The sequence below is a fragment of the Carcharhinus amblyrhynchos genome, chromosome 17 (genome assembly GCF_965287045.1).
Source record: "Carcharhinus amblyrhynchos chromosome 17, sCarAmb.v2.hapA, whole genome shotgun sequence".
Classification (NCBI taxonomy): Eukaryota; Metazoa; Chordata; class Chondrichthyes; order Carcharhiniformes; family Carcharhinidae; genus Carcharhinus; species Carcharhinus amblyrhynchos.
The window spans coordinates 36,433,824-36,461,513 of record NC_137340.1 but is presented as its reverse complement, the minus strand read 5'-3'; the positions used below and the strand labels follow the sequence as shown (position 1 = coordinate 36,461,513).

The 27,690-nt window shown below is 42.6% G+C and overlaps 1 protein-coding gene across 1 annotated transcript in view; it reads right to left on the bottom strand.

Annotated features, from left to right (window-relative positions):
* trub1 (TruB pseudouridine (psi) synthase family member 1) overlaps positions 1–11,907 on the bottom strand; it is a 55,258-nt gene extending 43,351 nt beyond the window's left edge. The window contains exons 1-3 of the mRNA XM_080205829.1: positions 11,764–11,907; positions 4,343–4,438; positions 2,975–3,030 (exon numbers count right to left, since the gene is read on the bottom strand). Coding sequence (XP_080061955.1) covers positions 2,975–3,030; positions 4,343–4,438; positions 11,764–11,896 — 285 coding nt within the window. The 5' untranslated portion in view covers positions 11,897–11,907. The remainder of the gene's footprint in view (positions 1–2,974; positions 3,031–4,342; positions 4,439–11,763) is intronic.
* Positions 11,908–27,690: the final 15,783 nt, after the last annotated feature.

Sequence of the window (27,690 nt, the reverse complement as noted above, 5' to 3'; positions counted from 1 at the left end):
GGGCTAGGTTATACTCTGGAGGTTGGATTTAAATTAATTCAAGGCTGAAGAGATGAAAATCTCCACTTTCAAGTAATCGTATTGGACATAAGGGGCATGAATGAGTTTTGAAGTTTCAGCCTGCTGCCTAACCAGTAAGGGTTGGCAGGACATGAAAAAGGAAAAAGCTATTAATAGCTCCACAGAATTCAATGACTTGTGGATAATTTGGCTCATGCATTGTGACACTCAAAAATATCCTAAGGTTATTAAAACATCTGGTGCTAAAATCAACATTTAAACTCTTGGTCACTATGTTCTTTTTCCATTTTCACAATTTTAACATATGTACTGTCTCCCTTAAACATTAAACTTGTCCATCGTTCCATCATGTCCTCATTCCATAGTGGAAAGACAATAAATTCTCTAACTTGATTGGTTGCAAAGCCTGTCTCTAAACCAGAGACCTCATGCACCATTAAAAAAGGACTGACTTATGTTATTAAAATGATTTGCGTTTCATCGGATGTCAAGCACTTTACTGGTTTGAGACAATTCACTGATGGCCCAAGACAACAGGTACTGTCATAATCGATTTGTTTTGCTGGCAGCACTCCAGGGATTATCATGGTGCACTGGCACTAATGCTTAGCTAACAGTGTATCCATTCTAATGGCCTTGGCAGCTAACCAGCACGCAAGCCGTGTTCTGCTTTGTATAAAATACAACAGCAGACACTACTTTGTCAACATCAAAATGCTAAGAGTTCTGACTTGTTGTGATGACTGCATTAAAGAGATATTCAGAAACTGGTCAACAGCCCTTGGCATTCTAAAATGTTGTGCTGTGCCCCTGTAGCACTGCAATGTTGCACAATTCAAATATACCCCCACTTGGCACTCAGTTTATTTACACTTTGTTACCAGAGCTTACTGTTTACTGACCTGAGCATGTCTACCCACGTTTATACCTCCCAGTTGCCAGCCCAATCCTTTTCTCTTTTTAAATTCTGTGGTGTTCCCATGCAGCTACTGCTCCATCCTCTGCTGTTTCTACACCTCTTACTGAACCAAGTTTGATCCCCTGGCTTGATGATAATGGTCGAGTGCCAAACCTGCTGGGCACGAGGTTACAGATTGCGCTGGAATACAATACTTCTGTTGATAGTCCACAAAGCCTTATGGATGCCCAGTTTTGACCATTTAGATCTGTTCCAAATATATCCATTAATCAAACTAATAGCGCCAAACAACATAATGGCAGATATTTGTGGTGTAATGACACAAGATGAATTCCCAAGGACTGTGCTATAGTCATTCCTACCAATACCATTACTACAAACGTTTCTGCGATAGATAAATAGGCAAGGATGAAGTCAGGGTGGTTTGTCCCTCATGGCAATTCCTGACACATGTTGGCAGGCCTAGCCTGACAGCTGTGTCCTTTGGGATTAGGCCAGCTTGGTGAGTAGTGGTGCGACTGAGCCACATGCAATGAAGGTCCTACCCAGAACACATTTTATCACCTTAGGATTCTCAGTGCTTCTTCCAAGTGCTATTCAACATGGAACAACACTGATTCATCAGCTGAAAGAGGCAGTAATCAGGAGATTTTCTTGCTCAGGATGCCACAGGATTTTATGGGATTTGAAGTCAATGCCCAGGACTCCAAGAATTATAATGTCACCTATGGATCTGTTCTGTCAGCTGGACACAGTAAGGAACGATGAAAGAGTTGGGGATGTCTTCTGGTAGCTTCACGGTCATCATTACTAACATCGATATTATAAATCCAGATTTAATTAGTAACCAAATCCAACTTCTCCAGTGCTGTGGTGGGGTTTTAACTTGGGTCTCGATTACTAGTCGAGTAATTTAGCCACTATGCTACCATATCTTTGCCACTGCTGGATTTTGCGTCTCCTGTACCTACTTTGTTTGGTATAGTAGGGTAATGGGAGGAGCGCGTGTGTGTGTGTGTGGTGGTCAGAAGTGTGTAGGAAAGGCCGGAGACTGGAAAGGAAGGCAAGGACACCACAGACCAGGGTAGGGTTTGATGGGGCTGAGGGCGATGGGACAATCAAGCTTTATTCAAGTGCACATGATGTCTAGAATTACAAACATTGAAGAAATAAACAAAGGAGAGAATGGGGGAAAGAATGAGGAAAAATTGACAGCAATGGGCTGTTACCTAGGGCAAATTGTCAGACAAAGGCAAAAGACTCAAGGACGTTGGGGGCAGCAGGTGAGAGAATGGATGAACACAAGGAACAGAATTATTGAAAGAGTTGAGGGGCACCAAACACAATGAACTCAAAGTTCCAGGGAGGGAAACTGTCAAAGTGCAACAGCCTAAGACAATCTGGCCACATGCCTGATTTGGTTTAAAGATCATCTTGCAATCCCTCACCCCAAAACCATTCCAAGAGTTGCATTCTAGCCATCTCCAATCCATCCCCCACCCACAACTCATCATCCTAGTGAATACTTCCCAAAGATAGAACATCTCATACAGCAAACATGCTTCATTTATCCCACACTTGCTGTCAGGTTATAACGGTTTGCAATCCTATTTGGCTGATTTATTGAAATCAAACAGCAGCAAATCGGTCTCAGGTGGGTATAAATGAAAACTGCTAAGAAACTAGCAAGGAATTAATCAATTCAAATCTATCTTAATGAACTGAGGAATACCAATGAAAGAATAAAAATGATAAGAATTAAATCCCTCAAAATATACTTTGAAAAAAAATCCAGTTTTTTCTGTGACTCTAATTTCTACCATCTTCAAGTAGTGTTTTAATCAAAATATCAAAAATGTAATGTTTTTTATTCTCTCATAGAATGTGGGCATCACTGGCAAGACCAGAATTTGTTGCCCATCTCTAATTGCCCTCGAAAAGATGGTAGTGAGCCACCTTAGTGAACTGCTGCAGTCCATGAAGTGTAATTATGTGCCGTTAGCAATCATTTCTTTATAAAACAATTGTGCTTACCTTGGAGCAGGACAACATTCTGCTGAGCATTTTGGTCCCTTTGCCAATACCAACCACTGAAAACCAAACAAAGGAAAACTGTAATTATTTTTAAATGTGGAGATAAAAAGGAATTGCAACAAATCGGCAATAAAAACAAAAAATTTCGGAAGTGCCGTGCAGCACGCTGATCAAGAGACAGGTCTCAGGGTGATAGATTTATCTCTGCACCATGAGGCCATCAGCACAGGGCTCAGCTGCTGTTAACAGAATGATAAAGCACAATCAAAAGAGGTTGTGTTGTTGCTGCATAACTCATTGTCACACCTCAGCTGGGCTACTCTGCGCAGCTCTGGGAACAATCAAAAAAATTGCTCTAGTCTCATAACAAGACTGAAAGGAAACAGAAAATTCAGATATCTGAAATTTAAATTCTGAGGTAAAGTAAGCATTATACTTTGGGACTTACCTTCAAAAAAAATGTTGCCGTTTCAGAACTGAGTTAAGTTTGACCAGGATAACGCTAGAATTTAAGGTTCAAAGCACCATTCTCTTTAAGCTATGTAATAATTGGGAATGCACCACACAGGAAACAAACAGGCCACGTTCAAGCAACATTCTCTTTAATGTGCATGCGTGCATTAACCTTAAAAGGACCTACACAATGCAACAAGTTGGCTGCACCAAACTGAGGGGATCATTGGCTTGTCAACATGAAAATATTTCCGAATTGAACTTGTTTTTTTTTAAATGAAGGCAAAAAAGGGGACATTTACCAGGTCTTCACATAAATGTAGGCCAATATTTGGATTTACAGAAATAGAAAACAATGAGTACAAATATGACTACCTTCAAGCAACATGGAGACTGGATAAATATTTTCTTTTAATTCATTGCCATCTACTGAAGTGGTCCAGCCTATTATCTATTCAGTGGATTCAATCAGTTATACCTCATGGCACATGAATAACTGCCTGTCCCCTTAAACCCAATGCTTTCATTCATTTAAACCTAATGTTCCTAAAGGTGCTCTCGGTCACTTTTCCATCCTAATGTTGAAGTAACAAAATATTTTAAACTTCAACTGCTTTCCTTTTTCCAATATCTATTTGTGACAGGAGTCATCAGCTGGCTGTATAATGAGCTGGCCTCATTGCTGTCCTCACCAGCATTGTTTATAACTGAAACCCAAATTAAAATGCTGAGAAGCAAAGCAAGCATATTGATGGTATTCCTTAATTTGCAACGTGCATCTTCTGGAATGGGCATGGCTACTTCCTGACATGGTAAAAAAAAGTGGAGACGGGCAACAAACAGCACCGAGAAATCAAATATAAATAGCTGACGTTTATCCATTACTATAAAGTGTCTTTTCTCCCTGTCTCTTACCTAGAACTCCTGATGCTGCACTATCAAGGGTTCCTCCATGTCCCAGCTTCAGAACTTGTCTCTTTCTCTTCATTGGATGTTGTTTGATGCCAGCTTCTGTTTGAGCAGTACAATTAGAAAGTCAGACTACACATGATACAGTGGTGTTTTAAGATTTATTGTAATTTTCAAGTGCCACAATAGTGTTTTGTTTGAGCTTATATAGTGCTACAAATGCTTGACTGCATCATCAACCCACCATTCCAAGAATGAGCATTGAAAAAAATGGTTGTGGTCATGCATAGGATATAGGTTTCCTCAAACTACTTATTTGGTTAGCCATCCATCACCAGACCTGTCTAGATCATAACAAGAACAATTGGGCCTCATCCTCTTTTGCCCACCACACAGCAAAGGTAACATCCAGCTTCTTTTCTTCATGACTAAGCATCTCATTAATCCCTTTCCCATGTCCCCATTCATCCTCACCAAATGTAAGGAGTTCACAGGTTTCTTTATCACTAAGAGCGAGTAAACCTATTCAGCAGATTATTCACCACAAGCCAAGCCTCCTCCAAGGATCTCCTAACCTGACACTAAATCAATGATTTTTTCCTGATTTCTCTGCTATCTCCCCTCATGTCCTCAAAATCCATCTATCCCTTAATTTGTAGAACACTGCAAAATTGCATTTGCATGATACTGATCACTCTGCTCTTCTGAGCTGACTTTTTATAAATGGATTCCTCTCTACAGATAACAACATCCCTTTCACTTTCAAAACCATCACTAGATGCCCTATCTTCAACCTCCTTTTCCTCCCCAAATAAAGTGGACATATTCTTAATTTTCAATTATGTGCCTGTCTTCCCTGCGACATTATGACTTAATCACTCCAATCAGTTTTCCAGACGGTGTTGAAATGAGCTTGACTAAAGTTACAAATGACATCACCTGAGATTGCCCATCCCTGATTCAGAAATTGATGGCTGCCTTCTCGAACCGTTGAGATCCACATAGTCTAGGTCCACCAATTTTAGGAATTTTAGGAAGGGAATCTATTCCAAAATTTTGACCTTATGATAGTGCAAGAACAATGATACATTTCCAAGGTCAGGATGTTATATGACTTGAGAAGAAATGTAGGTGGTGGTGTCCCCGTGCTGTGCTGCTGCCCTTGTTCTTCTTGGTGGCAGAGATCACAGGATTGATGATCTGGAGGAGGGAACCGAGTGTAGGGTGTTGGGGTCCTTGTGCATGAGTCGCAAAAACCCAGCTTGCAGGTGCAGCAGGTGGTCAGGAAGGCAAATGGGATGCTGGCCTTCATAACGAGGGGGATTGAATATAAAAGTAGGGAGGTCTTGCTGCGGCTGTATAGGGCATTGGTGAGGCTGCAGCTGGAGTAGTGTGCAGTTTTGGGTGCCGTACTTACACAAGGATATTTTGGCCTTGGAGGGAGTGCAGAGGAGGCTTACTAGGATGATGCCGGAGTTGAGGGGTTGAGCAATGAGGAGAGGCTGAATAAATTAGGCTTGTACTCGTTAGAGTTTAGAAGAATGAGGGGAGATCTCATTGAGACATACAAGATGATGAATGGGATGGATAGGATAGAAGTGGAGAGACTCTTCCTGCTCAAAGGATAGTAGGACTAGGGGGCACAGCCTCAAGATAAACCGCCCCCCCTTTAGAATGGAGTTGAGGAGGAACTTCTTCACTCAAAGGGTGGTGAATCTCTGGAATTCTCTGCCTGTTGAGTGGTGGAGGCTACCTCGCTAAATATTTAAGATGCGGGTTGATGGGTTTTCGATAAGAGGGGATTAAGGGTTATGGGGAGAGGGCGGGAATGTAGAACTGAGCCACGACAGATCAGCCATGATCTTATTGAATGGTGGGGCAGGCTCAAAGGGCTAGTTGGCCTACTCCTGCTCCTATTTCTTATGTTCTTATGAAAAGTGCTGTCGAAGGAGCCATGGCAAGTTGCTGCAGTCATCTTGTGCATAATCATTGCTTGGCACTTGCGTGGTGGAATGTTACTTGCCATTTATCAGCAAAAGCCTGAATGTTGTCCATGTTGTGTTGCTTGCAGGCTTGGACTATTCCATTATTTGAGGACTACATGCTATACAATCATCAGTAAACACCCCCACTTTGGACCTGATGTTGGAAGGAAGGTCATTGATGAAACAACTGAAGATGGTTGGGCCTAGGACCCTAGTCTGAGGAACACCTACAGCAATGTTGGGGGACTGAGATGATCTCAAACAACCACTACACCTTTGTGCTAGGTATGGCTTCACAGGTGTGGAGGTATGAAGGTATGGAATACCTTTTTATCCTCTCTGAATCCTTAGACTGTCAACGATCCATCACCATCTCCCTCCAATTCTGTGTCTGTTGTCTAACTCAGTCAAACTTCCAGCACTTGGTTCCTTTCAACCTATTCAATCATAGTCAGAACATCACCAGTAATGGTTTCTCTTCCTGCTCCTATATCATGATCTCCAAAATCTCCCAAAAATTTGTCCTTGGTTAATAGCTACTCCTTAGGTGACACAATCTGAAGATAGAGGATTAGAGTCTATTTGTACACAGATAATATCAGCTTTCTTACCACCTTCCTTAAAACCGATTCAGAACAAACATTTCAGTAACAAAATCTCTCTTTTTGACCTGCTGCATCCAGTTGAGTCTGATTACATCTCTGTAAAGTTTCTTGGAGTGTCTTCTACTTTAAAAGATGCCATTTGTTCCCAACGAGAGAGAGAATTTGGTGAACTGGTGCGATGACAATAATCTCTCCCTCAATGTCAACGAAACAAAGGAGATCGTCATCGGTTTGATTAAGCGTAGTGGATAACATGTCCCTGCCTACATCAATGGGGACGAAGTAGAAATGGTCGGAAGCTTCAAAATTTTAAGTGTCCAAATCATCAACAACCTGTCCTGGTTCCCCATGCCGACACTATAGTTAAGAAAACCCACCAACACCTCTACTTTCTCAGAACACTAAAGAAATTTGGCATGTCAGCTATGACTTTCATCAACTTTTACAGATGCACCATAGAAGCATTCTTTCTGGTTATATCACAGTTTAGTATGGACCCTGCTTTGCCCAAGTCCACAAGAAACTACAAAAGGTCGTGAACAAAGCCTACTCATGCAAACTAACCCCCTATCCATTGACTCTGTCTACACTTTCCGCTGCCTCGGCAAAGCAGCCAGCATAATTAAGGACCTCACGTATCCCAGACTCTCTGCACTCTCTTCCACCGGAAAAAACAACGGTCATGTACCAATCGACTCAAGAGCAGTTCCTGTTGCCAGACTTTTGAATGAACCTACCTTGCATGAAGTTGATCTTTCTTACACCCTAGCAGTGACTATAACACTACATACTGCACACTCATTTCCTTCTCTATGCTTTGTCTATATAGCACGCAAGAAACAATACTTTTCACTTATATAATACATGTGACAATAATAAAATCAGAATCAGACTATCATATTCCATTACTGAATGAAGATAAACTTAATTGAATATGGGCAATACTGACAATTAAATATGGGCTTCAAAAAATCCCATTTTACAAACGTTCCAGCCATGCTTATTTGCTTTCGGTGAAGTTAAGTCAGTTGCAATTATCCAGCCAGGGAACTGAACATCTGTAGCCGAAGTGTTTATAAGCATTGTAAAGCAAAGTTGGCTGGCCAATACTATAAGGTGAAAATACCTCAGGCTGTATGTGAGATTGCCAGGACTGAACGTTGATTGTCAATTCTGCTAATCCTGATTATCAGTGCTTAACCACTATTTGCTTTTTCTTCAGATGCAGCTACTGCTGTATAGTTTACAAGGTCCTTAGCAAATGCTTTTGATGACATCTACCCGAGAAACAGTAAGGTCAAACATAAACTGGAGACCTTTAACAGACAAACAACTTTTTAAAAAATTCAATCATGCCCTAATACTATTTGTATTGTCTGAAGAAATCACACGATCACTTAAATCCATACTAGATGTGCCAGTGAAGGTCAGATACGGAATAAGGTAGAATGACACTTTGCAATATTGAACGGTTAAGGATAGCCTGTGTTTAATGGGAAGAGTCATTCCATTTCCAGACCAAGATGTGACCATTTTGCTGTGAAATCAGAGCAGGCTCTTGCAATTATGATCAAGCAATAGCTTCACATTCACTATGGATTTCAATCCTTTAGATACAACAGCAACAATGTTCGTATAAAGAAGCCAATTGAGAGTGTATCAGAGCCAAGTTTGATCTCGTCTTGCTGACATCCACATAATGCACTTCCAGAAAATACAGACATAGGAGGCCTTTCAATCCTTTATAGTTCAATCAATACAGGAAACAAATAGCTCTCCTATCACATCATCAAACTGGAAATTGAATGAAAATAAGGGTTTCATCTTCACTGGCTTAACATTTCAGCTGTCAATGAGCCCTGCTTGGCATCTCTGCTAAACGGTTCTTTCACCAGTTAAACCTCCCTTGTTCTAGTGATTTAACTTACTCCTACTACTCCAGATTGAATTTTCATATGCCAAACAATATTTTAAACTCCTTACAGTCCCCGCTTCATCACATCCTTTCAAGCAACAAGAGGCTTCAATTTCCACGTTCCCACCATCCCCAAAACAAATTATTCATTGAATCTCAGTTTATCTCATCTTGAAATGCCAAAACCAGTGCAAGCAGCAATTTTATTTGTGCTTTCTTGTATTTCTAACCTCCAGCATATATGTTACATGTACATTAAAGCTGTAAACACACATTTATGCAGCACCTTTTACAATGTCCTAAAGCATTTTACAGCCAACAAACTGAGCAGCATAAAGTAGTATAGCAAGGTCTCGAAGTGAGCAAAGATAATTTGTCTTTGAGTTATTATGGTTGAAAGATAAAACTAGCCAGAATAAAAGAAATCGCCATCTCTTCTCTCAATTGTGTTCAATCTGCATCTTCATTGCTGTTTGCAAGATTGTGTTGCATGCAAACTAGCTGCCATGTTTTCCTATATTACAATTACTACACTGCAAAAGTAAAGCAAAAGTGACTGTGAAACATTTGCTGTCCCACAGTCAGGAAGAGAGTTATAAATGCAAGTTCTTTGTTTTCTGAAGAAAGGAGAATGTCAGCTCTTAACCAAAAAAATGCATAAACCCCCTGAAATTTAAAATTCCCATTTTTGTGTTCAAGTGTCCCCATGGCCTCATCCCTTCTTATCCCTAAACTTGGGAAAATGCTGGAATCTGGTATTGAGGTAGGAGCAGGATATTTAGAAAATCATAATACTCTCAGGCAGAGTTAACATGTTGTCAAAGGAGTCATGGCAAGTTGCTGCAGTGCATCTTATGCATGGTCATTGCCTGGCACTTGTGTGATAGAAGGGAAATCATGTTTTATAAATTTGGTCAGAATTCTTTGATGATGTGACAAGCAGAATTGTCATCTGCACACTTGCTAACCATGCCTCCTATATTCTGATCCAATCTTTTATAGAAATGACAAACAACAGTGGATCTAGCACTGATCCTTGCAGCACGTCTGCCGGTCACAGGCCTACAGTCTGAAAAACAACCCTTTGTCTCCTACCGGCAAGCTAATTTTGCATCCAATTAGCTAGTTCTCCCTAAATCCCATGTGATCTGACCTTACTGACCAGTCTACCATGCAGTATCTTGTTCAAGTCCATGTAGACAACATCTTTCGCACTGGCCACACCTGTTCTTTTTGGTCACCCCTTCAAAAAACACTATCAAATTGGTAAGACATGATTTTCCATGCACAAAGTTGTGCTGACTACCCCTAATTAGTCATAGAGGTTTACAACATAGAAGCAGGCCCTTCAGCCCAACTTGTCCATGCTGCCCTTTTTTGTTTTAAAACCCCATTCCATAAGATGCCACCGAAAAGGTGCAAAATAAGAGCTCTAAGGATTGACCGACTAACAGAAATCAGAGTCAGGATAAAAGCTCTTGATGAAGGGTCATCCAGACTCAAATCTTTGGCTCCATTCTCTCTCCACAGATGCTGTCAGACCTGCTGAGATTTTCTAGCATTTTCTGTTTTCATGTCAGGAAAATAGTGTAATTTTCGACTCGGCAAACTATAACTAGCGGGTTGCTACAGGGATCACTTGGCCTCAACTAATCACAATCTATGAGATAGGGGAGTCAAAAACTAGAGGGCATAGGTTTTAATGAGAGGGGAGAGATACAGAAGTGTTCAGAGGGGCAATTTTTTCACACATAGGGTGGTGAGTGTCTGGAATAAACTGTCAGAGGTAGTAGTAGAGGCAGGTACAATTTTATCTTTCAAAAAGCATTTGAATAGTTACATGGGGATAGACAGATTTGGGCCAAATGTGGGCAACTGGGATTAGGTTAGGGGTTTTAAAACAAAAAAGGGCAGCATGGACAAGTTGGGCTGAAGGGCCTGCTTCTATGTTGTAAACCTCTATGACTAATTAGGGGTAGTCAGCACAACTTTGTGCATGGAAAATCATGTCTTACCAATTTGATAGTGTTTTTTGAAGGGGTGACCAAAAAGAACAGGTGTGGCCAGTGCGAAAGATGTTGTCTACATGGACTTGAACAAGATACTGCATGGTAGACTGGTCAGTAAGGTCAGATCACATGGGATTTAGGGAGAACTAGCTAATTGGATGCAAAATTAGCTTGCCGGTAGGAGACAAAGGGTTGTTTTTCAGACTGTAGGCCTGTGACCGGCAGACGTGCTGCAAGGATCAGTGCTAGATCCACTGTTGTTTGTCATTTCTATAAAAGATTGGATCAGAATATAGGAGGCATGGTTAGTAAGTGTGCAGATGACACCAAAAATTGGTGGTGTAGTGGACAGTGAAGATTACCAAGACAACAGGATCTTTGAGCTTTGATCTTTGGGGGGGGTGGGGGGATGGGATGGGATTTAAAATGGGCCCAAGGGCCAATTTTTCCACTCAGAGGGTGATGCATATATGGAATGAGTTGCCAGAGGTGGTGGTAGAGGCAGGTACAATTACAACATTTGGACAGATACGCAGATGGCAAAGGTTAAAGGGATATGGGCCAAATGCAGGCAAATGTCCAGTTTAGAAAACCTGATCTGCAGAGACAAGTTGGGCCATAGGGCCAGTTTCCATTCTATCCATATGTCTATGACTTTATGCAAAAATCGAATGAATTAAAAAACCTTGTAAAACAATTAAGACTTTTAAAAATCGAAGCAGGTAATACTTTAATTAGGAGATGAGAAACAACTCACAAAATGAAGGATTGAGCATTTGTTCTGCAATATAGATTAGGTTTCCAGGAAATGTTCTTTGATTTTAAACACACTTTAAGAGACAAAAATCATTCAAAACTCTGAAATATGCTGCTGAACGCAATGGTGCAGACAAACATTATAAGACGCGCGTACCTTTCAAAAGCTTAGTTTTCAGGACGTTCAGCACATCTGCTGAAGTGGGGCCCTTCTTTTTGTGAATGGCAAAGAGCCCATTGAGACTCTGCAGCTTCTCAGCCAAAGACAGAGCGCAAGAACTCGCCGCCATGTCGCTTCAGAACTCACCACGTGACCAGCTCCGCTCCTGCATCCTGGGACTTGTAGTTCGCCTTCCGGAGACAGCACCGCGCCCGCTGATTGGAGAATTCAGTCACAGTGAGAGCACCACGCCCTCTGATTGGAGAATTCAGTCATAGAGACAGCACCATGTCCCCTGATTGGAGAAATCAGTCACAGAAGCAGTACCACGCCCCCGATTGGAGAATTCAGTCACAGGGACAGCACCACGCCCCCGATTGGAGAATTCTGTCTAGAGACAGCACCATGCTCCCTGATTGGAGAATTCAGTCATGATGTGGAGATGCCGGAGTTGGACTGGGGTAAATTCAGTCCCAGGGACAGCACCATGCCCCCTGATTGGAGAATTCAGTCATAGAGACAGCACCATGCCCCCTGATTGGAGAATTCAGTCACAGAGGCAGCATTGCACCCTCTGATTGGAGAATTCAGTCATAGAGACAGCACCGCGCCTCCTGATTGGAGAATTCAGTCACAGAGGCAGTGCCATGCCTCCTGATTGGAGAATTCAGTCACAGAGACAGCATCACGCCCTGATTTGAGAATCAGCCATCAAGCCAAAACCATGCCCCCGATTGGAAAATTCAGAATTTGAATTTAAGAATTTCAGAATTTATTAGTGTCACAAGTAGTCTTACATCAGCAGATAGTCTTACATCAGGAATGAGATAGAGAATTTATTGAACAGATGCAGCAACAATAACCTCTCCCTCAATGTCAACTAAACAAATGATTTTGGTGAGGCCACAGTTAGCATACGGTATGCAGTTCTGATCACCACATTATCAGAACGATGTAATTGCACTGGAGAGGGTGCAGAGGAGTTTCACCAGGAGGCTACCTGGGATGGAACACTTAAGTTATGAAGAGAGATTGGGTAGGTTTGAATTTTTTCATTGGAGCAGAGAAGGTTGAGGAGTGACCTGATCGAGGTGTACAAGATTATGAGGGGTATGGACTTCAGGAAGTGTAAAGGAGAACATACCCCGTCTACATCAACAGGGACGAAGTAGAAAGGGTCAAGAGCTTCAAGTTTTTAGATGTCCAGATCACCAACAAACTGTCCTGGTCTCCCCATGCCAACGCTATAGTTAAGAAAGCCCACCAATGCCTCTACTTTCACAGGATTCTAAGGAAACTTAGCATGTCAGCTATGACATCAACTTTTTACAGATGCACCATAGAAAGCATTCTTTCTGATTGTATCACAGCTTAGTATGGCTCCTGTTCTGCCTAAAACCACAAGGAACTACAAAAGGTGAATGTAGCCCAATCCATCTCACAAACCAGTCTCCCATCCATTGACTCTGTCTACACTTCCCAGTGCCTTGGCAAAGCAGACAGCATGATTAAGGACCCCACACACCATAAGAACATAAGAATTAGGAGCAGGAGTAGGCCATCTAGTCCCTCGAGCATTCTCTCTTCCACCTTCTTTCTTCAGGAAAAAGATACAAAAGTCTGACTTCACGTACCAACCAACTCAAGAACAGCTTCCTTCCTGTTGCTGTCAGACTTTTGAATGAACTTACCTTGCATTAAGTTGATCTTTCTCTTCACCCTAGCTATGACTTTAACACTACATTCTGCATTCTTCCTTCTCTATGAATGGTATGTTTTGTCTGTATTGCGCACAAGAAACAATACTTTTCACTGTATGTTAATACCTGTGATAATAACAAATCAAATCAAATTCAACACTGCAATGAAGCTGCTGTGAAAATCCCCTAGTCGCCACACTCCAGCATCTGTTCGGGTACACTGAGGGAGAATTTAGCATGGCCAATCCACCTAACCAGCATGTCTTTTGTAGAGTGGGAGGGAACTGGAGCACCTGGAGAAAACCCACACAGACATAGGGAGAATGTGCAAACTCCATACAGACAGTGACCCGAGCCAGGAATCAAAACTGGGTCCCTGGCTGTCTGAAGCAGCACTGCTAACCACTGTGCTACCGTGCTGCCCTGCACACTGCCCACATCAATGTTATATACAACAATGCTAAAATCTGAAAGATATGATTAAGGTACTTTTGTTTCAGTATGAAGAAAAATGCCTACCTTACACTTAGAATCATAACATCATAGAATCTCACAGTGCAGAAGAGGCCCTTTGGCCCACGAAGTCTGCACCAATATGTGAGAAATACCTGACATACATACCTAATCCCATTTACCAGCACTTGCCCCAAAGTCTTGAATGTTATAATGTGTAGAGTGCTCACCCAGGTACTTTTTAAAGGATGTGAGACAACCCGCCTCCACCACCCTATTAGGCACTGCTTTCCAGACCATCACCACCATCTGGTTAAAATCATTTTTCCTCAAATCCCCCCAAACCTCCTACCCCTCACTTTGAGCCTATGCCTCCTCGTGACTGACCCATCAAATAAAGGGAACAGCCGCTCCCTATCCACCCTCTCCATACCCCTCACAATCTTGTACACCTCAATCTGGTCGCCCCCTCAACCTTCTCTGCTCCAATGATAAAATCCAAACCTACCCAATCTCTCTTCATAACTTAAGTGTCCCATTCCAGGTAGCATTCTGGTGAAAATCCTCTGCATCTCCTCCAGTGCAATTACATCCTTCCGACTATGTGGTGATCAGAACTGCACACAGTATGCTAAGTGTGGCCTCACCAAAGTCCTATACAATTCCAACATGACTTCCTTGCTTTTGTAATATATGCCTTGATTGATAGAGGCAAACATCCCATATGCCTTTCTCACCACCCTACTAACATGCCCTTTCACTTTCAGAGATCTGTGGACAAACACGCCAAAGTTCCTTTGTTCCACAGAACTTCCTAGTGTCCTGTTGTCAATTAAAAACATACAGGTAGAACTCTCAGCATCTGCAAAACAGATAAATGAAGATTAAATTTTTTCTCTGTTAGAAGTTATCTGCTCCTGATTTGAACTTTATTATTTTCAAATATCAGCAGCTTCCTGCTTTTACTGTTTTCATTTAGACCACTTGATTCCATCTCGATTGCTCACAGGTCTCTGGCTCACATTGTTATTAATCTTAAAATCTCGCTGCAAGGCCTCACCGCAAGTGGCACAAATAATTATAACACGGCTGGAAAAAATTATTTTTGAGGGAAAGATCATCCATATCCCACTCAGTACCTCAAATTTCCAGATGTAAAATACCTGCACTTAGCACGCAATCAAATCAGCTACGTGGAGGAAGCTTGGATGGTCGAGAATATCAGAAAAAATACACATGGGGCATTTTTCCTGATTTGCTGCCTCTGATGAAACTTGCTGGAGGTAAGGTCTGGACGACACTATCCAGTTACCACAAACTCTTCTCCCACCTGCTCCCCTCCAGAGAAACTACTGGATCCTCCTCTTCACCACCTTATCATCATCACCGAGTCACTGGTACCAGTTAGCCAAAGTTGCATTCCTCCCTCCATAACGATAGTCTATTTGTGACCAGACTTATTCCAGTTTTTAAGTCTTCAAAGGGTTCCTCTGTCTTGAGCTGTCTTTACAGTCTGCTCTATCTACAGCTTCCATCTCCCAGTGGAACAGCTGGCCATGCACAGCCTTGGGTCTGCTAATTGGTCCTCCTGCCTGCATCCTGTACACCATTCTTAATTGGATAAGGCTCCAGGAAGCAATCTGCTAATTAGCAGCTTATGGGAAGGTCGCACATAGTGTGACTAAAACCAGTGGGATTGGGACTTGGAAATGGTACAAACCCCAATTTAAAATAAATTTTCACCCTTAATTGTCATAACCAAAATGCTCAAATTAAAACATTAAAAAAGTAGCAACTTGCTTCTCCTGATGATTCCAACTGAATGCTCCATTATTTTTCAACATTCAGGAAGCTCCCTTATTACCCAACACTTGCCTTCTGACATTAGAAAAAAAACAAAGTAGAAAAAAACTGTGCTGTTGCCTAGCAACAGGAATCTAATGACATCCAGAGAGACAGGGAAAGACTGCAGGACAGTTCAGTCAGTACGTGCAAGTCAGAGAGAAATGCAGAAGTTCTAAGCTCTTAACTAAGAAGTCTGCAAAACTGCTTGATACGTATGTGTTTGCTCTGAAGTTGACGTAATAGTGAAGTTAGATTGAAATTTTTAGGTGTCCCAGGAAAAGATACCAGCTGGGGAAAAAGCATCTCAGATATCTGCCGAAAGTAAAACCATTTACAACTGGGCCAGCCCAAGCAAGAAACTGTAATGTTAACATAGTGGTAAATCTTCACTGGGGTTTTGTGTCTGTAAAGGTTTGCTGAATTAAAAGGAATAATGAGTTTGAATGATTTTCTAGTGATTATGTTGAAAATTTTCCAACCTTTTTGTCTAGTGTAATACAGCTCATTTTTCATAAATGTTTTGCTCTTTGTATTGAAAGAAACTACCAGACTCTTGTGAATGTGTTCAGGAACTGACCTCCATGGTTCCTTAAAAAAAAACAAAATGAGGATCTATCAAGCCAAGTTTCACTTTGGGGTCTGAACTGTCCAATATCAACATTAGCTGGGATCAAAACATCCTGCAAAGAAGAAATTTTTATGATGAGGCCAATTCTGACAAGGTCTGGCAGTGATTTTATAAATTATTTTATAAACGTTTCTATGTAACTTTATTACTGTTAGAAATAATAGCCACTGTGAGAAAACTTTCCCCTTTTATGAATTGCCTCCTATTTTGAATTAATACCCAGTTGTTCTGCATGATGTTCACCCACAAGCTTCAAAGTAGAAAATCAGCCCCACAATGGAGAGACCAGTTACTTGCTCAATATAGAGATTCTGCTGCAGAAGGATAGAATGGGAATTATCTTGCAGACTCTGAAAAGGTTTTTGAGCAACTATGAGACATTAAAGGAAAAAGGCATGATGAAAATTGACTAACCAATTTGTGCTTGGCCTAGGGTATAACACAGTGCCCAGTCGGAAATCCATTAGAGTTAATGTTTCCCACCCTGATGGCTAAGGGATTGAGTTCCAGAGCTATCTGTCACTCAAGATCACTAGACAATGTTGACAGCAAGTTTTCGTTGTTATTAATGAATCACTTCTATCCCAAGTGACAGAACATTGGTATTGCCAATTACGTTATCCTGCTGAAGATGTGCTCGAAGTGGAGTTTTAACATTTCAATCGTCTTTTTCTTCCGTTTATCTCCCAATAAGTGCTGTACCTTTATCAAAGCTCAATATTGCCCATTCCCATTTGCACATTGATATAATTGATCTTTGTAACCAGGGTCTTTTTTATAGATACAAATAGGCCTCCTGTTGTGTTACTCACCGTGGTTCTGAGTTATGCAGTTTTCTGTGGAATGCGGAGGTGGGTGAGGAGTCGGTGGGGGGATGGTGGGGGTGGGGTAGTGGTGATGCATTTCTCCAGTTAAGGGATTTGTATAAACATCTTCCCAGGGACATTTCTGTGACATACTTAAATAAGTGAACAAATCTCTGCACATAATTTCCCAGGTCAGAAACAACAACCACAAGGGGTCACAAATTCAAGGTAAGGGGGAGGGGGGTGGGCAAGGTTCAATACAGATATGCAGGGGACTTTTTTACACAGAGAGTGGTGGGGGCCTGGAATGCACTACCAAGCAAGGCGGTTGAGGCAGACACGCTCGGATCGTTTAAGACTTATCTAGATAGCCACATGAGCAGACTGGGAATAGAGGGGTACAAACGGATGTTGTAGTTAGGAACACATGATCGGTGCAGATTTGGAGGGCCGAAGGGCCTGTTGCTGTGCTGTATTGTTCTTTGTTCTTTGTAAAACGATCAAACAGTTCTTTTACATGTTTAAATGTACGGCATTTGATAGCAAAGACAACACGTTACGTAAAGCTGAAGCAGAATTTTAAGCAATTTGCATACTTTTTTAAATCAAATATATTGCATGAGTGCTTAATGGCCAGTTCTCGATAACAAAGAATACATGCATGCTTAATACGCTGCAGGGTAGATTCAATTTGCCTTTACAGCAGACTGAATTGCGACCACAGTAAAGTGCACACTCATTCATCTGAGCAAACAAATATAAGGTTGCTGAAAGTACAATTCTGTAGAAAACAAAATTGCTCCAAATATAATGGGATGTAAGGAAATGGTCCAAATATCCCTGGTATATCAATTAGATCTGGAAAAGGTGTCAGAGTACTATCCCTGTTGTCACATAATTCAGACAGTAATAATATTTGTAACAATCTGCTTCCCTTGCAATTCTGTACTGGCAGGAAGTCGGCTCTCGTTGCAGCCATAGTCACAGTGGGCAGACATAAACCCCAGGGTACCCGCGGCGCACAGCAAAACTTGAATCGCTATCACTTCCAGAAATTACTCAGCAGAACTAGCTTAATGTTGATGCTGACTTACAGACAACACAAAAACAGGTTGTACCTCATTTGGAACAAAATATGGATATTTTAATTACATTCCTCAAAAGATCTGAAAGTGGAGACCGGAACATTCTAAGCTACATAATGCAGCCTTTAATTTGTAAGAATAATTCAGTCAGTGTTTAAAATGGGAAGATGGATATTGGTTGTTCAAGAGTCTGCATACTGATTTTGTATCAATCAGTTTAAATTAGGTTTAATGCTCATTGATTCTACATTTCAAGTGAGGTGGAATTCAAAATGGTGTGGGTGTTGGAAATCTGGAATCTTGACCTCGCCCGACCCATAACCTGGTTCTGTACCTGCTTAAAAAGGCTAAGATTTTCTAAACTCTGGTGAAAGATCATTGACCTGAAACATTGGGCCTGATTTTATTATCAAATTGCGCCTGTTTTCAGGTGCGAAAACTTGGTTAAGTTGGGCGTGAGGTGAGTAGCTCTGCAAGTGTGCAGGGGGGGATGTGGGGGCTGTTGCTTTGCAGGGTCAATGTCCGACTTGCAGCACGAACCAAGGTCTCAGTACTGACCTTGAATCTTGTGGTGCTGCAATGGGGCAGCACCATTGCAATGTGGGTCATAGTGCACTCAGCTCTCTTCCAGCTGAAGGATGTGCATAATGCCCTTGTGAACGGAAAATGTTAAGGTGCTTAAATATCTTTCTAACTCGTGCAGCCCTTCACCCATGCCATATCAGTGCAACTACAACTTCCTAACCTTACATGGCCTACCACTACGTCTCAGTAACTCCCCAGAATGTACATCGGAGGTAGAGGGAACCAGCTACCTACCTTGCCCCGTTGTTTGTGTTCCACGTGGCAGGTGTCCTCTGGAGGCCCTGGACCTTGAGGGCCCTGGTCTGCTTCCAGGTGTCTAGGATGTTTCCATGACACCCTCTTCATCCCACTGCTCCTGAGATGTCCCGTGTCAGGAAGGGGCGAGTCAGAAGGTGTTGCCACAGTCAGAGTCTCCTGGTTAGAAGGCTCTGGCATGGGCTCGAGTCTTTCCTCCTTCCTTGGGGTTCATGCGGACCTTGGGTCACTCAATGGGACAGCAGTGCTTCTGCAGTGAGCTCCAGAAGCTTCAGCTTTATGTGGCGGACGACATAATACTGGAGGACCACCTGCATCCTACTCATAGTGGCTGAGCCTTCTGTGATGGCCACTTGAGTCAGGGGCCATCTCTCAATGGCTGCAGCATGTGCCTTCTGAGAATGCACCACACTCTGCAACCCCTCTGAGACTGGGCTGCGTTCTGCAAACCCTTAACCATGGCCCTCTGAGATTGGGCCACGCTTTCATTGGTTGCTGCTGTAGCCCACTGTGTCTCAGCATTGTCCTGCTGGGTCCCCTGCAAGCTCTCAACCCTCTCAGCCATGGGCCACAGAATCTCAAGAGGCCGGTTCAGTCCTTCAGCTGTGGCCCGCTGTGACTTGGCTATGGCCTTCTGAGACTCTGCCTTGGCCTGCTGTGATGGCCATCACTTGGACCCTGCCACTCATGGTGAGGATCCCCTGCCCCAGGCTTTTCACTGCAAACGCCAACCTTGCTGGCCTGGGAAGCCACAAGAGAGGCAATAGTTGGTCCGTCTGAAAGTTTTGGGTCTGCTTCCAATAGCCTCACAGTTAGTCCAGCGTGGCCATCAGTCCCTCCTGCATTCCCTGGCTCTGTTGCTGCATCTCCAGCAGCTGAGAAGGAAGTGATCTCAGAGGCCCAGCATGTAGCCTGGGGCTAGCTGCCAAACACATGATTCACATGTCTCCATTGAACACAGAGCAAAGGACCAAGAAAATTACATCACAAGGGAACAGGCCCTTTGGTCCTCCAAGCTTGTAGTCTGCCCATCTGTTTTGTAAATGCCTACTTTTCAGGGGACCATATGCCTCTATTCCCAACCCATTCACATGGCTGTAGAGATACCCCTGAGAGGTCACTATTGTATCTACATCCAGGCACACACTACCCTCTGCAAATAAACATGCCTTGTAGATCTCCTTTAAACATTGCTCTTGCACCCGAAACTTGTGCCCCTGAGAAGTTGCCTCAAAGTGAGTGGAGGAATGATAAGTGCTCACATTTTGACAGCAGCCCGACCATGCCTGACAGCTCACATCTCCCCTTCTCTGGAAAGCTCCATCGGCCGCTTCTCAAAGTGGGTGAGGACCCAGAGGTCTGGTTCACCACCCCTTGTCTTCGCCATCTCACGGGTGTAGTACTCGATCTTCTCCTGTGGTGACAGAAGGAGCCATGAGGCGTGACTCCTGCAGAGTATCAGGTGGTGGCCTTTAGAGGCCAAGCACAGTGATGCTCATTGGAAGGAAAGGAAGGAGTTGCTTGGGGGTCAGAAGCTGGATGCATGTAGAGTACTGCGGATGGGAGCATCTGGGGGAGATTTGGGGGAAGATGCAAAATGGGGTTCAGCACTCACCCTTGTTGTACGGATGAGGTAACTGACTCTTTTCCAGCACTGCTTCGTGTTCGGGGGGCCAGTGCCCTGGCACTGATTGAGGTGGCCTCCCAGGCCACATTTCCATCAGCCCCCCTGGGTCTGTGTCCTCCTGTGGGGAAGAGGGTGTCCTGCCTTGCCTCTATTGCATCCAGCAGCCTCCCCAGGTCGCCCTCAGAGAATCGGGGAGCTGGTTATGCACTTTTATTTTGTGCAGTTTTTAATGGAGCTGCTGTTTGCTAGAGCAGATCAGCTGCAGGCAGTTTGGCAGAGCTTTCCAGCAAGTTCCATGCAGTTTGCTTGTTAGCATTGAGGGGAAGGCAAGCGAACACTTGCAGGTGTACTGGTGGGGTGGGGGAGTGGGGCGTGGTGGTGAATCAGTGCCTCAATGATTGGGGACAGGGGAGAGCGAGGGAGGTGTCACACAGCCATTGGAGTCCAGAAGAGATTGGGCCTTGTGCGGGAGAGTCTGGGGTGGGGGTGAGGGGGAATCACCCTGCCTGATATCTCTAGGGTGGAGGGTAGATCTCTCTGCCTGAGATCGGTGAGGGGGAAGGGGGGGTCTGCTGCCACTCTGCCTGAGATCGTTGGGAGGAAGGAGGGGAGGGGGCTGCGATCGGTCTAGGTGGCGGGCAGGTGGGGGGGGGGGGGGATAAGGGGATCAGTAATGTTGCGGGTGAGGGGCTATGTCTGTGGGGGCCAGGGGGAGGCATTATCTGGCCCAGGGGTAAGGGGGCAGCATTCTATCATTTTTTTTTGTCTGCGCATGCGCAGTTTGAGGCACTGATTGGAGCTGCAGGATTTCAGGTACATTAAGCTCCGCCTTGTGCAGAGCGATTCGGACTTGCTGATATTTCTCAGGCAGAGTACGTATGGGGGTGCTGGAGAATGGGCCTAAAAATCAGATCTGAAACATTCCCAGATACACGTCTGTCCAGAGTTAAAATGATAAATTCGGGCCCATTGGGTTGGGGTTTTGAACCCCACTGGCACCAGGAATGGAGGGGGTAGGTAAAAATAGCTGCAATTGCCACCATGCCAGTTTCTAGGCTCCATTCCACCTCCTGGCCATTTTTGCAGAGATGGGGGCAGCAGGGCTACTCCCCCATGCAGGGCAAGGATCTAATCAGAGTCATCAACAGCCAAACTGAGGCCAATTCAAGGAGACTGACTGGAATTTTCTGCTTAGCCTCCATGTTCCTGAAGGTGATGGGAGCCACTTTAAAATAGAATAGAATCCCTACAGTGCAGAAGGAGCCATTTGGCCCATCGAGTCTGAACTGACTCACTAACAGAGTATCTCACTCAGGCCACCCCCCCCACCACCCTATCCCCATTTATTTACCCTGCTAATCCCCCTAACCTACACATCTTTCCACTTTAGGTGCCTGTAAGTGGGCACCTGGCAGCAGGTCTGGGGCATATCATTCCCAATAGGCTTAGAGGCTTTCTCTGCCTGCCTCAGTGTTGGAAAAGCCCAGACCACTCTGTAAAGTAGTCCTCCTACCTGGCCCTGCTCCGGGCAGCATGGTGGTTAGCACTGTCGCCTCACAGCACCAAGGACCCGTGTTCAATTCCCGGATTGGATCACTGTCTGTGTGAAGTTTGCACATTCTACCCATGTCTGTGTGGGTTTCCTCTGGGTGCTCTGATTTCCTCCCATGAGATGCGCAGGTTAGGTGGATCGGCCATGCTAAATTGCCCCTTAGTGGTCAGGGGAGCTAGCTACAGTAAATGCACAGGGTCATGGGGATAGTACCTGGATGGGATTGTGGTTGTTGCAGAGTTGATGGGCCAAATGGCCTCCTTCTGCACTGTAGGATTCTATGAATCTAACTTTTAATTTAAAAAGTTAGGAAGGAGATGCCTCTTTTTGAAATATCCTCTCCCTTACTCACTTTCCATTGTCGCCTTTTGCTTGTTTCAAGCTGGACGCTCTCTGATCAGCCCTTCAGCTACAAGAGCCTATCTGCCATTCTGATTTGGGCTGCCTCAGGGAAAATCACTTGCAGATGGGTTCAGGACTCAGAAACAGTCTGTATCTCTGCTTCTCTCTCAATCCAATCCATTAATTTTACTGTTCCCTCCAAATACCTGCCTGACCTGCTGCATATTTCCAGCATCTTGTGGGTATTTTTTCAGATAACTATTTGCTTTTCTATGCAATTTTCTTAAGTTTTTTTTCAATATTGACTGCCCAGTTATCAGTTGGGTTATAATTTGCAATTCAACCTTTAATGTCTTACTCAAGTGAATAGGTTTTCTCTTTTCAGATTTTCATGGCACATTTTGTCAGCTTGTTTTCCTTACATATATTCCTTAAGGCTTTTGAGAGGTACATGTTATTATTATTGAGTTGCGAAGATATGTTCTTTCTCACTAATTTACTTGGATCAAATCAATTTTAAATTTTAAAGTGCGGTAACGGGTTCCTGCCTGGCAATTGAAAGGTAGGTTTCATTCCATCAGTCGCCAAAGGGTTTTCTTGGAGACAAATAGTTACCATGGAGATGGATCTAAAGTAAAAAAATCAACAAATTCTGACCCTTTCAAGAAGCAAAGGTTCAGATGGTAAGGACACAGCATTTATCCAACTAGGTTTTTGTACAGGTATCTGAAATAAAACCCATTTTGCATGAAATCTATAATTTAGGGTAATGGGCAATATCTATTTAGAATTGTGAAAAGCAAGGCTTATATAAGGCACATGCATATTAAAGCAGTTGACTGTAAGCTACTAATATACTGTATTATATAATTTTAATGACAAACAATTAATGATATGCTCTCAAACTGCTTTGGATGGTGGAGGCAGTACTCAGGGGCAGGATCAGTCAATAACTCGTTCCCTTTAATCTGGCTCAGAAAGTGCTCGGAGCACTCCATTAGTAAAAAGTGATTTCCAGGAAATAATTTAAAAACAATGTCATTAGTTGTAAAATGCACTGCATTCTCACTAACAACCTGTTCTTTGACCTAACCAGATAATTTAAAAAGTGAGAGCACTCTGTCTAACACTTGGATTAAATTGATGTGTTAGAACTGTGTCAATCAAAATAGATAAAATTACCAAGCCAACCCTGGAGTCTATTTAGTTACATTTTCTCCTGGCTTAAGCTCCTATCACCGCTCCTATCCAACACCATTTCCACTTCCAAGCAGGATTGCAGTACAATCCTGTTTGCTACCTGCATTGGTGACTTTCTGAGCGGTCATATATTATTTCTTGGGCACAACTTTCAACTCCTCTGTTATTGTGCAATCCTCTGCACAGTTACTTTCTTAATTAGCAAGAAGAGAGAGGTAGGCAGCCTCAACTTTAACCCCCCCTGCCTGTTGGAACGCAGATGGGTGTGGGAGCAGTTAAATTGGAGTGAGGGACACACCCATTTCTTTCCCACCCTGCTTCCGATTTTAAATTGCAAATAGCAAGGACAGCTATTCCATGTCGTCCATTCCATATCACCGTCTTTAAATGTGCAGGTTGATGTTAAGAACCCAGCTGATTTTACCTGCGAGAGTCTCTCAAAACCCTGAACGATAACTTAAAACATTGATTCTTTGTGACGTATATTTGTTTGGAATAATGTGAGGAATAATGTAGAACCCAGTGATGAACCAATCCAGTCATTGTGTAAACAATTAATAAAGAGTATATACGAAAGTAAGAGAAAAAAAACACACAATGAAGTCTGATGTATACTGATACCTCAGAATACTAATAACTAAACATTGCGTTTGATCTGAAACTTTCTCTTGTCCTCAAAATATACCCCCCATGTTCCTTGAACACACAAAGACATTCCTTTTCACATTCACTCCAGTAACTCAAATCTAGCTCATAATTACCACATTATACAGCTTAGATGACAAAGTCTGGGAGAATGTCTTTTGCTAGTTCAGTGAAGATACAAAACCATATAGGTTAGAAGGAAATATCTTCAATCTACTGTGGCTCTAAATGTTAGATGGAACTGATCACTCTGAAGATTTTGGCCCTGCTGCTGAATGGAAAACTAGCCACCTTCCCCAATAAGGGTGTTAGCAGTTATTCTGTCCAACCACTTTGAAATCCCACCCTGTGGATTCAGCTGTCTTTCTCCCTAATTCCTAACCTTTAGAAATTTATCACTTTGTAGAACTCTACTGATCTCTGGTAAACAATGTTTCTGATGTGGCACATCACACCTCAGTTTTTCTAGACACTTGCTAACCTTGTTACTGATCAAATCACATCTCACTATTCCTCTTGATGCCTACTAATCTTGTTACTCATTTGTTATTTTATTTTCATCGCAAGTTCACTGTTAACCTTGTTAACTTTCAAATTCCTAACACCAATATTGTAACTGGGGCATGATCTGGACTTTAATTTGAAGCTTGAACAATGGAAGAATGGCTTCCGTTTAAGACCAAAGTGGCCGCAATCAGCAGCTGGAGTTCCCCGCAAGGCAACGTTTTTACTTCTTCTCTCAGTTTCCACATGGACCAGTAAGAGCAGGCTGATGTTCTGGAACTCACCAGGAAATCTTGGCCCACCTTTGCCAGTTTGTCCCAGAGAGGTATTGTGATGGAGAATGCATTAGTTGATGATGCCTTAACAGTTAACTGCCAAACATGGCAATGCCTCTACTAGAGTCCACTTGCCAACCAATCATCACACTATTCTTATACAGTTTACATTCATTGATTTCCCTGATAATCAATGAATTGTAAATGTCTTAATGAATGCGAGAGGAAAAACTTTGACAAAAAAGTCTTATTTTTCAACAATACTCTAGTTCTTTACTACCAGAAAAGACTATGAAGGAATATGGTGAGAATATGTCCAGTTGAAGGACCTAAGTGCATGCTGAATCTATATTTATTTCCAAGAATGCCATGTCTCAGACAATCTGTTGTCGACAGAATCTACATATGGAAATAACCCACAGTAGTGCGCTCGAAATAAAAGTTATTTCCCCTGTCCCTTGGAGTATCTTCCTGATAAGCTACATGCACTCTTTGACTTAGTTTAAATTGCACGTAAGATTGAATTGTTTAAATATATAACGTGATATACAGCCAGGACTTTGCCTTAGTGTCTTCCATGTTTGTGCATTCATTTTTTCTGATTCCCTGCTGGATCACAATTCTCAACTTAAGCGAACACAAGATTTTTAATGAGCTATTCATCAATTTGTATATTGCATTTTAAGACTATTGCCCTTTGCTAATACTGACTTAAATTAAAACAACAATATTTCACAGCGTAGTAAAGCTGATTTTTGTTGTCCATAGATCATAATATGCTTCTCCTAAAGGTGTCAGCAAAAAATAGTAGAACTATGCATCTTTCAAAGAACAACACAAGTACTTGACTTGCCCCTGGCCCTGACACTAGTGTCGGTTTAAAAAGAAATGATGATGTGTTGGATCCCCAATGGCTCTTTGCTAAATCAAGCCGCAATCTATGCCTATTCACTTTCCAGAGGGATACGATTATCTCATAACTTGTAAAATTGTCAAATGCCCTCGGGTCGCTCTACAGATTCATTGGATTGAGAATCTGACAAATTCAATATAAATCCAACTCGGAGATACAACATTCATTCCCAAGGTATTTGTTAATTCTTGTTCAAGAATACACAAGCAGAGAAAGGAAAGGGTTTGAACTTATATATAAAACATCTGCCCTGAAATCCCAAGTGTTGGCTGCCAATTAAGTATTTTTGAAGTGCAGTCAATGTTGCAATGTCGAGAAACATGGGATTCCAATGCGTGCACGGTAAGATGCCATAAACAGAAAAGAGAAACTGTGCACGACTAGGTAATCTACTCTGATGATGTTGATGGAGAAATAATTATTAGGCAAGCCACTACGAGAAGGCCTCTGCTCATCTTCCAAGCAGCCCTGCAGGAAATTTTACATCCCATCATAAAGAACAGACTGGACTTCATCTGAACAACACATCATCATCTAAAAGACAGAATCTGCCGCAATGCAGCACTTCCTCAATACTGCTTCGCATTAAGCCAAGCTAACGCCACAATCATGCCCAGAAACAGAAGAGATGGATGATGTTAATGATTGATGGTAAATAATTTGGGACATTCTTTTGGGATTTGACTTCTAATTTGGTCAGGAAAGCTGTCGAGCATGGATCTTTGACTAAAAGGGCATTTCCATTAAAGGTCATTTGCACAGATGGTTGATAAAAAAATTATAACTGGAAGGGTTGTCATGTCACAGTCTAACTCCCTTGGGCATGGTCTCCATCAGCAATTCTCCAAGCATTGCACATGGGAATATTGAATGGACAAGGATATAGAGTGTGGCAGTGTTATTGTGGTCATGGACCATCTTTTGTTTAAGGGTTTTGTGGCTGTTATTGATAAAATAAACTTTGAATCAAGAGCAGATTGCGTTTTCCTGAACAATCCAGTCCAGACCACATCCTGTATTATCCCTTTTTGCTTTAAATTTAATTTAATATAAATTTTAGTTGGTTTTCCCCTCTCCCTAATGGAAAACATTAGTCCATTTAGTGAATTACACCTTCCAGTTCCAACAGGGAGGAAAACCTAATAGTCATGCTGAAGAATAAATTCAGACAGGAAACTCTGGAGGAAATTATAATCAGTCCCAAAATTACATGGGGCCTGCTCTGCCAACTCTCCAGGCTAGAGGTTCTGCTCCAAATTCCAGGGATAGAGTGATCTACACAGCACACTGCATCGGCTCAATTCATCTGAGAGGTGGCGAAGGCCAAGGAAAAAATATGGCTACAAAATTCCTCTGTGATTAACACAGACAAGGATAATAAATACTTTCTGGCCTGACTGTATTAACCTTGATAAACAGAGTGCCTTTTCGAAAGTCCCAGTTGATGTGACGGAGGGTAAATGCTGAGGTAATTCATGGAGTAAGAAGTCTCACAACACCAGGTTAAAG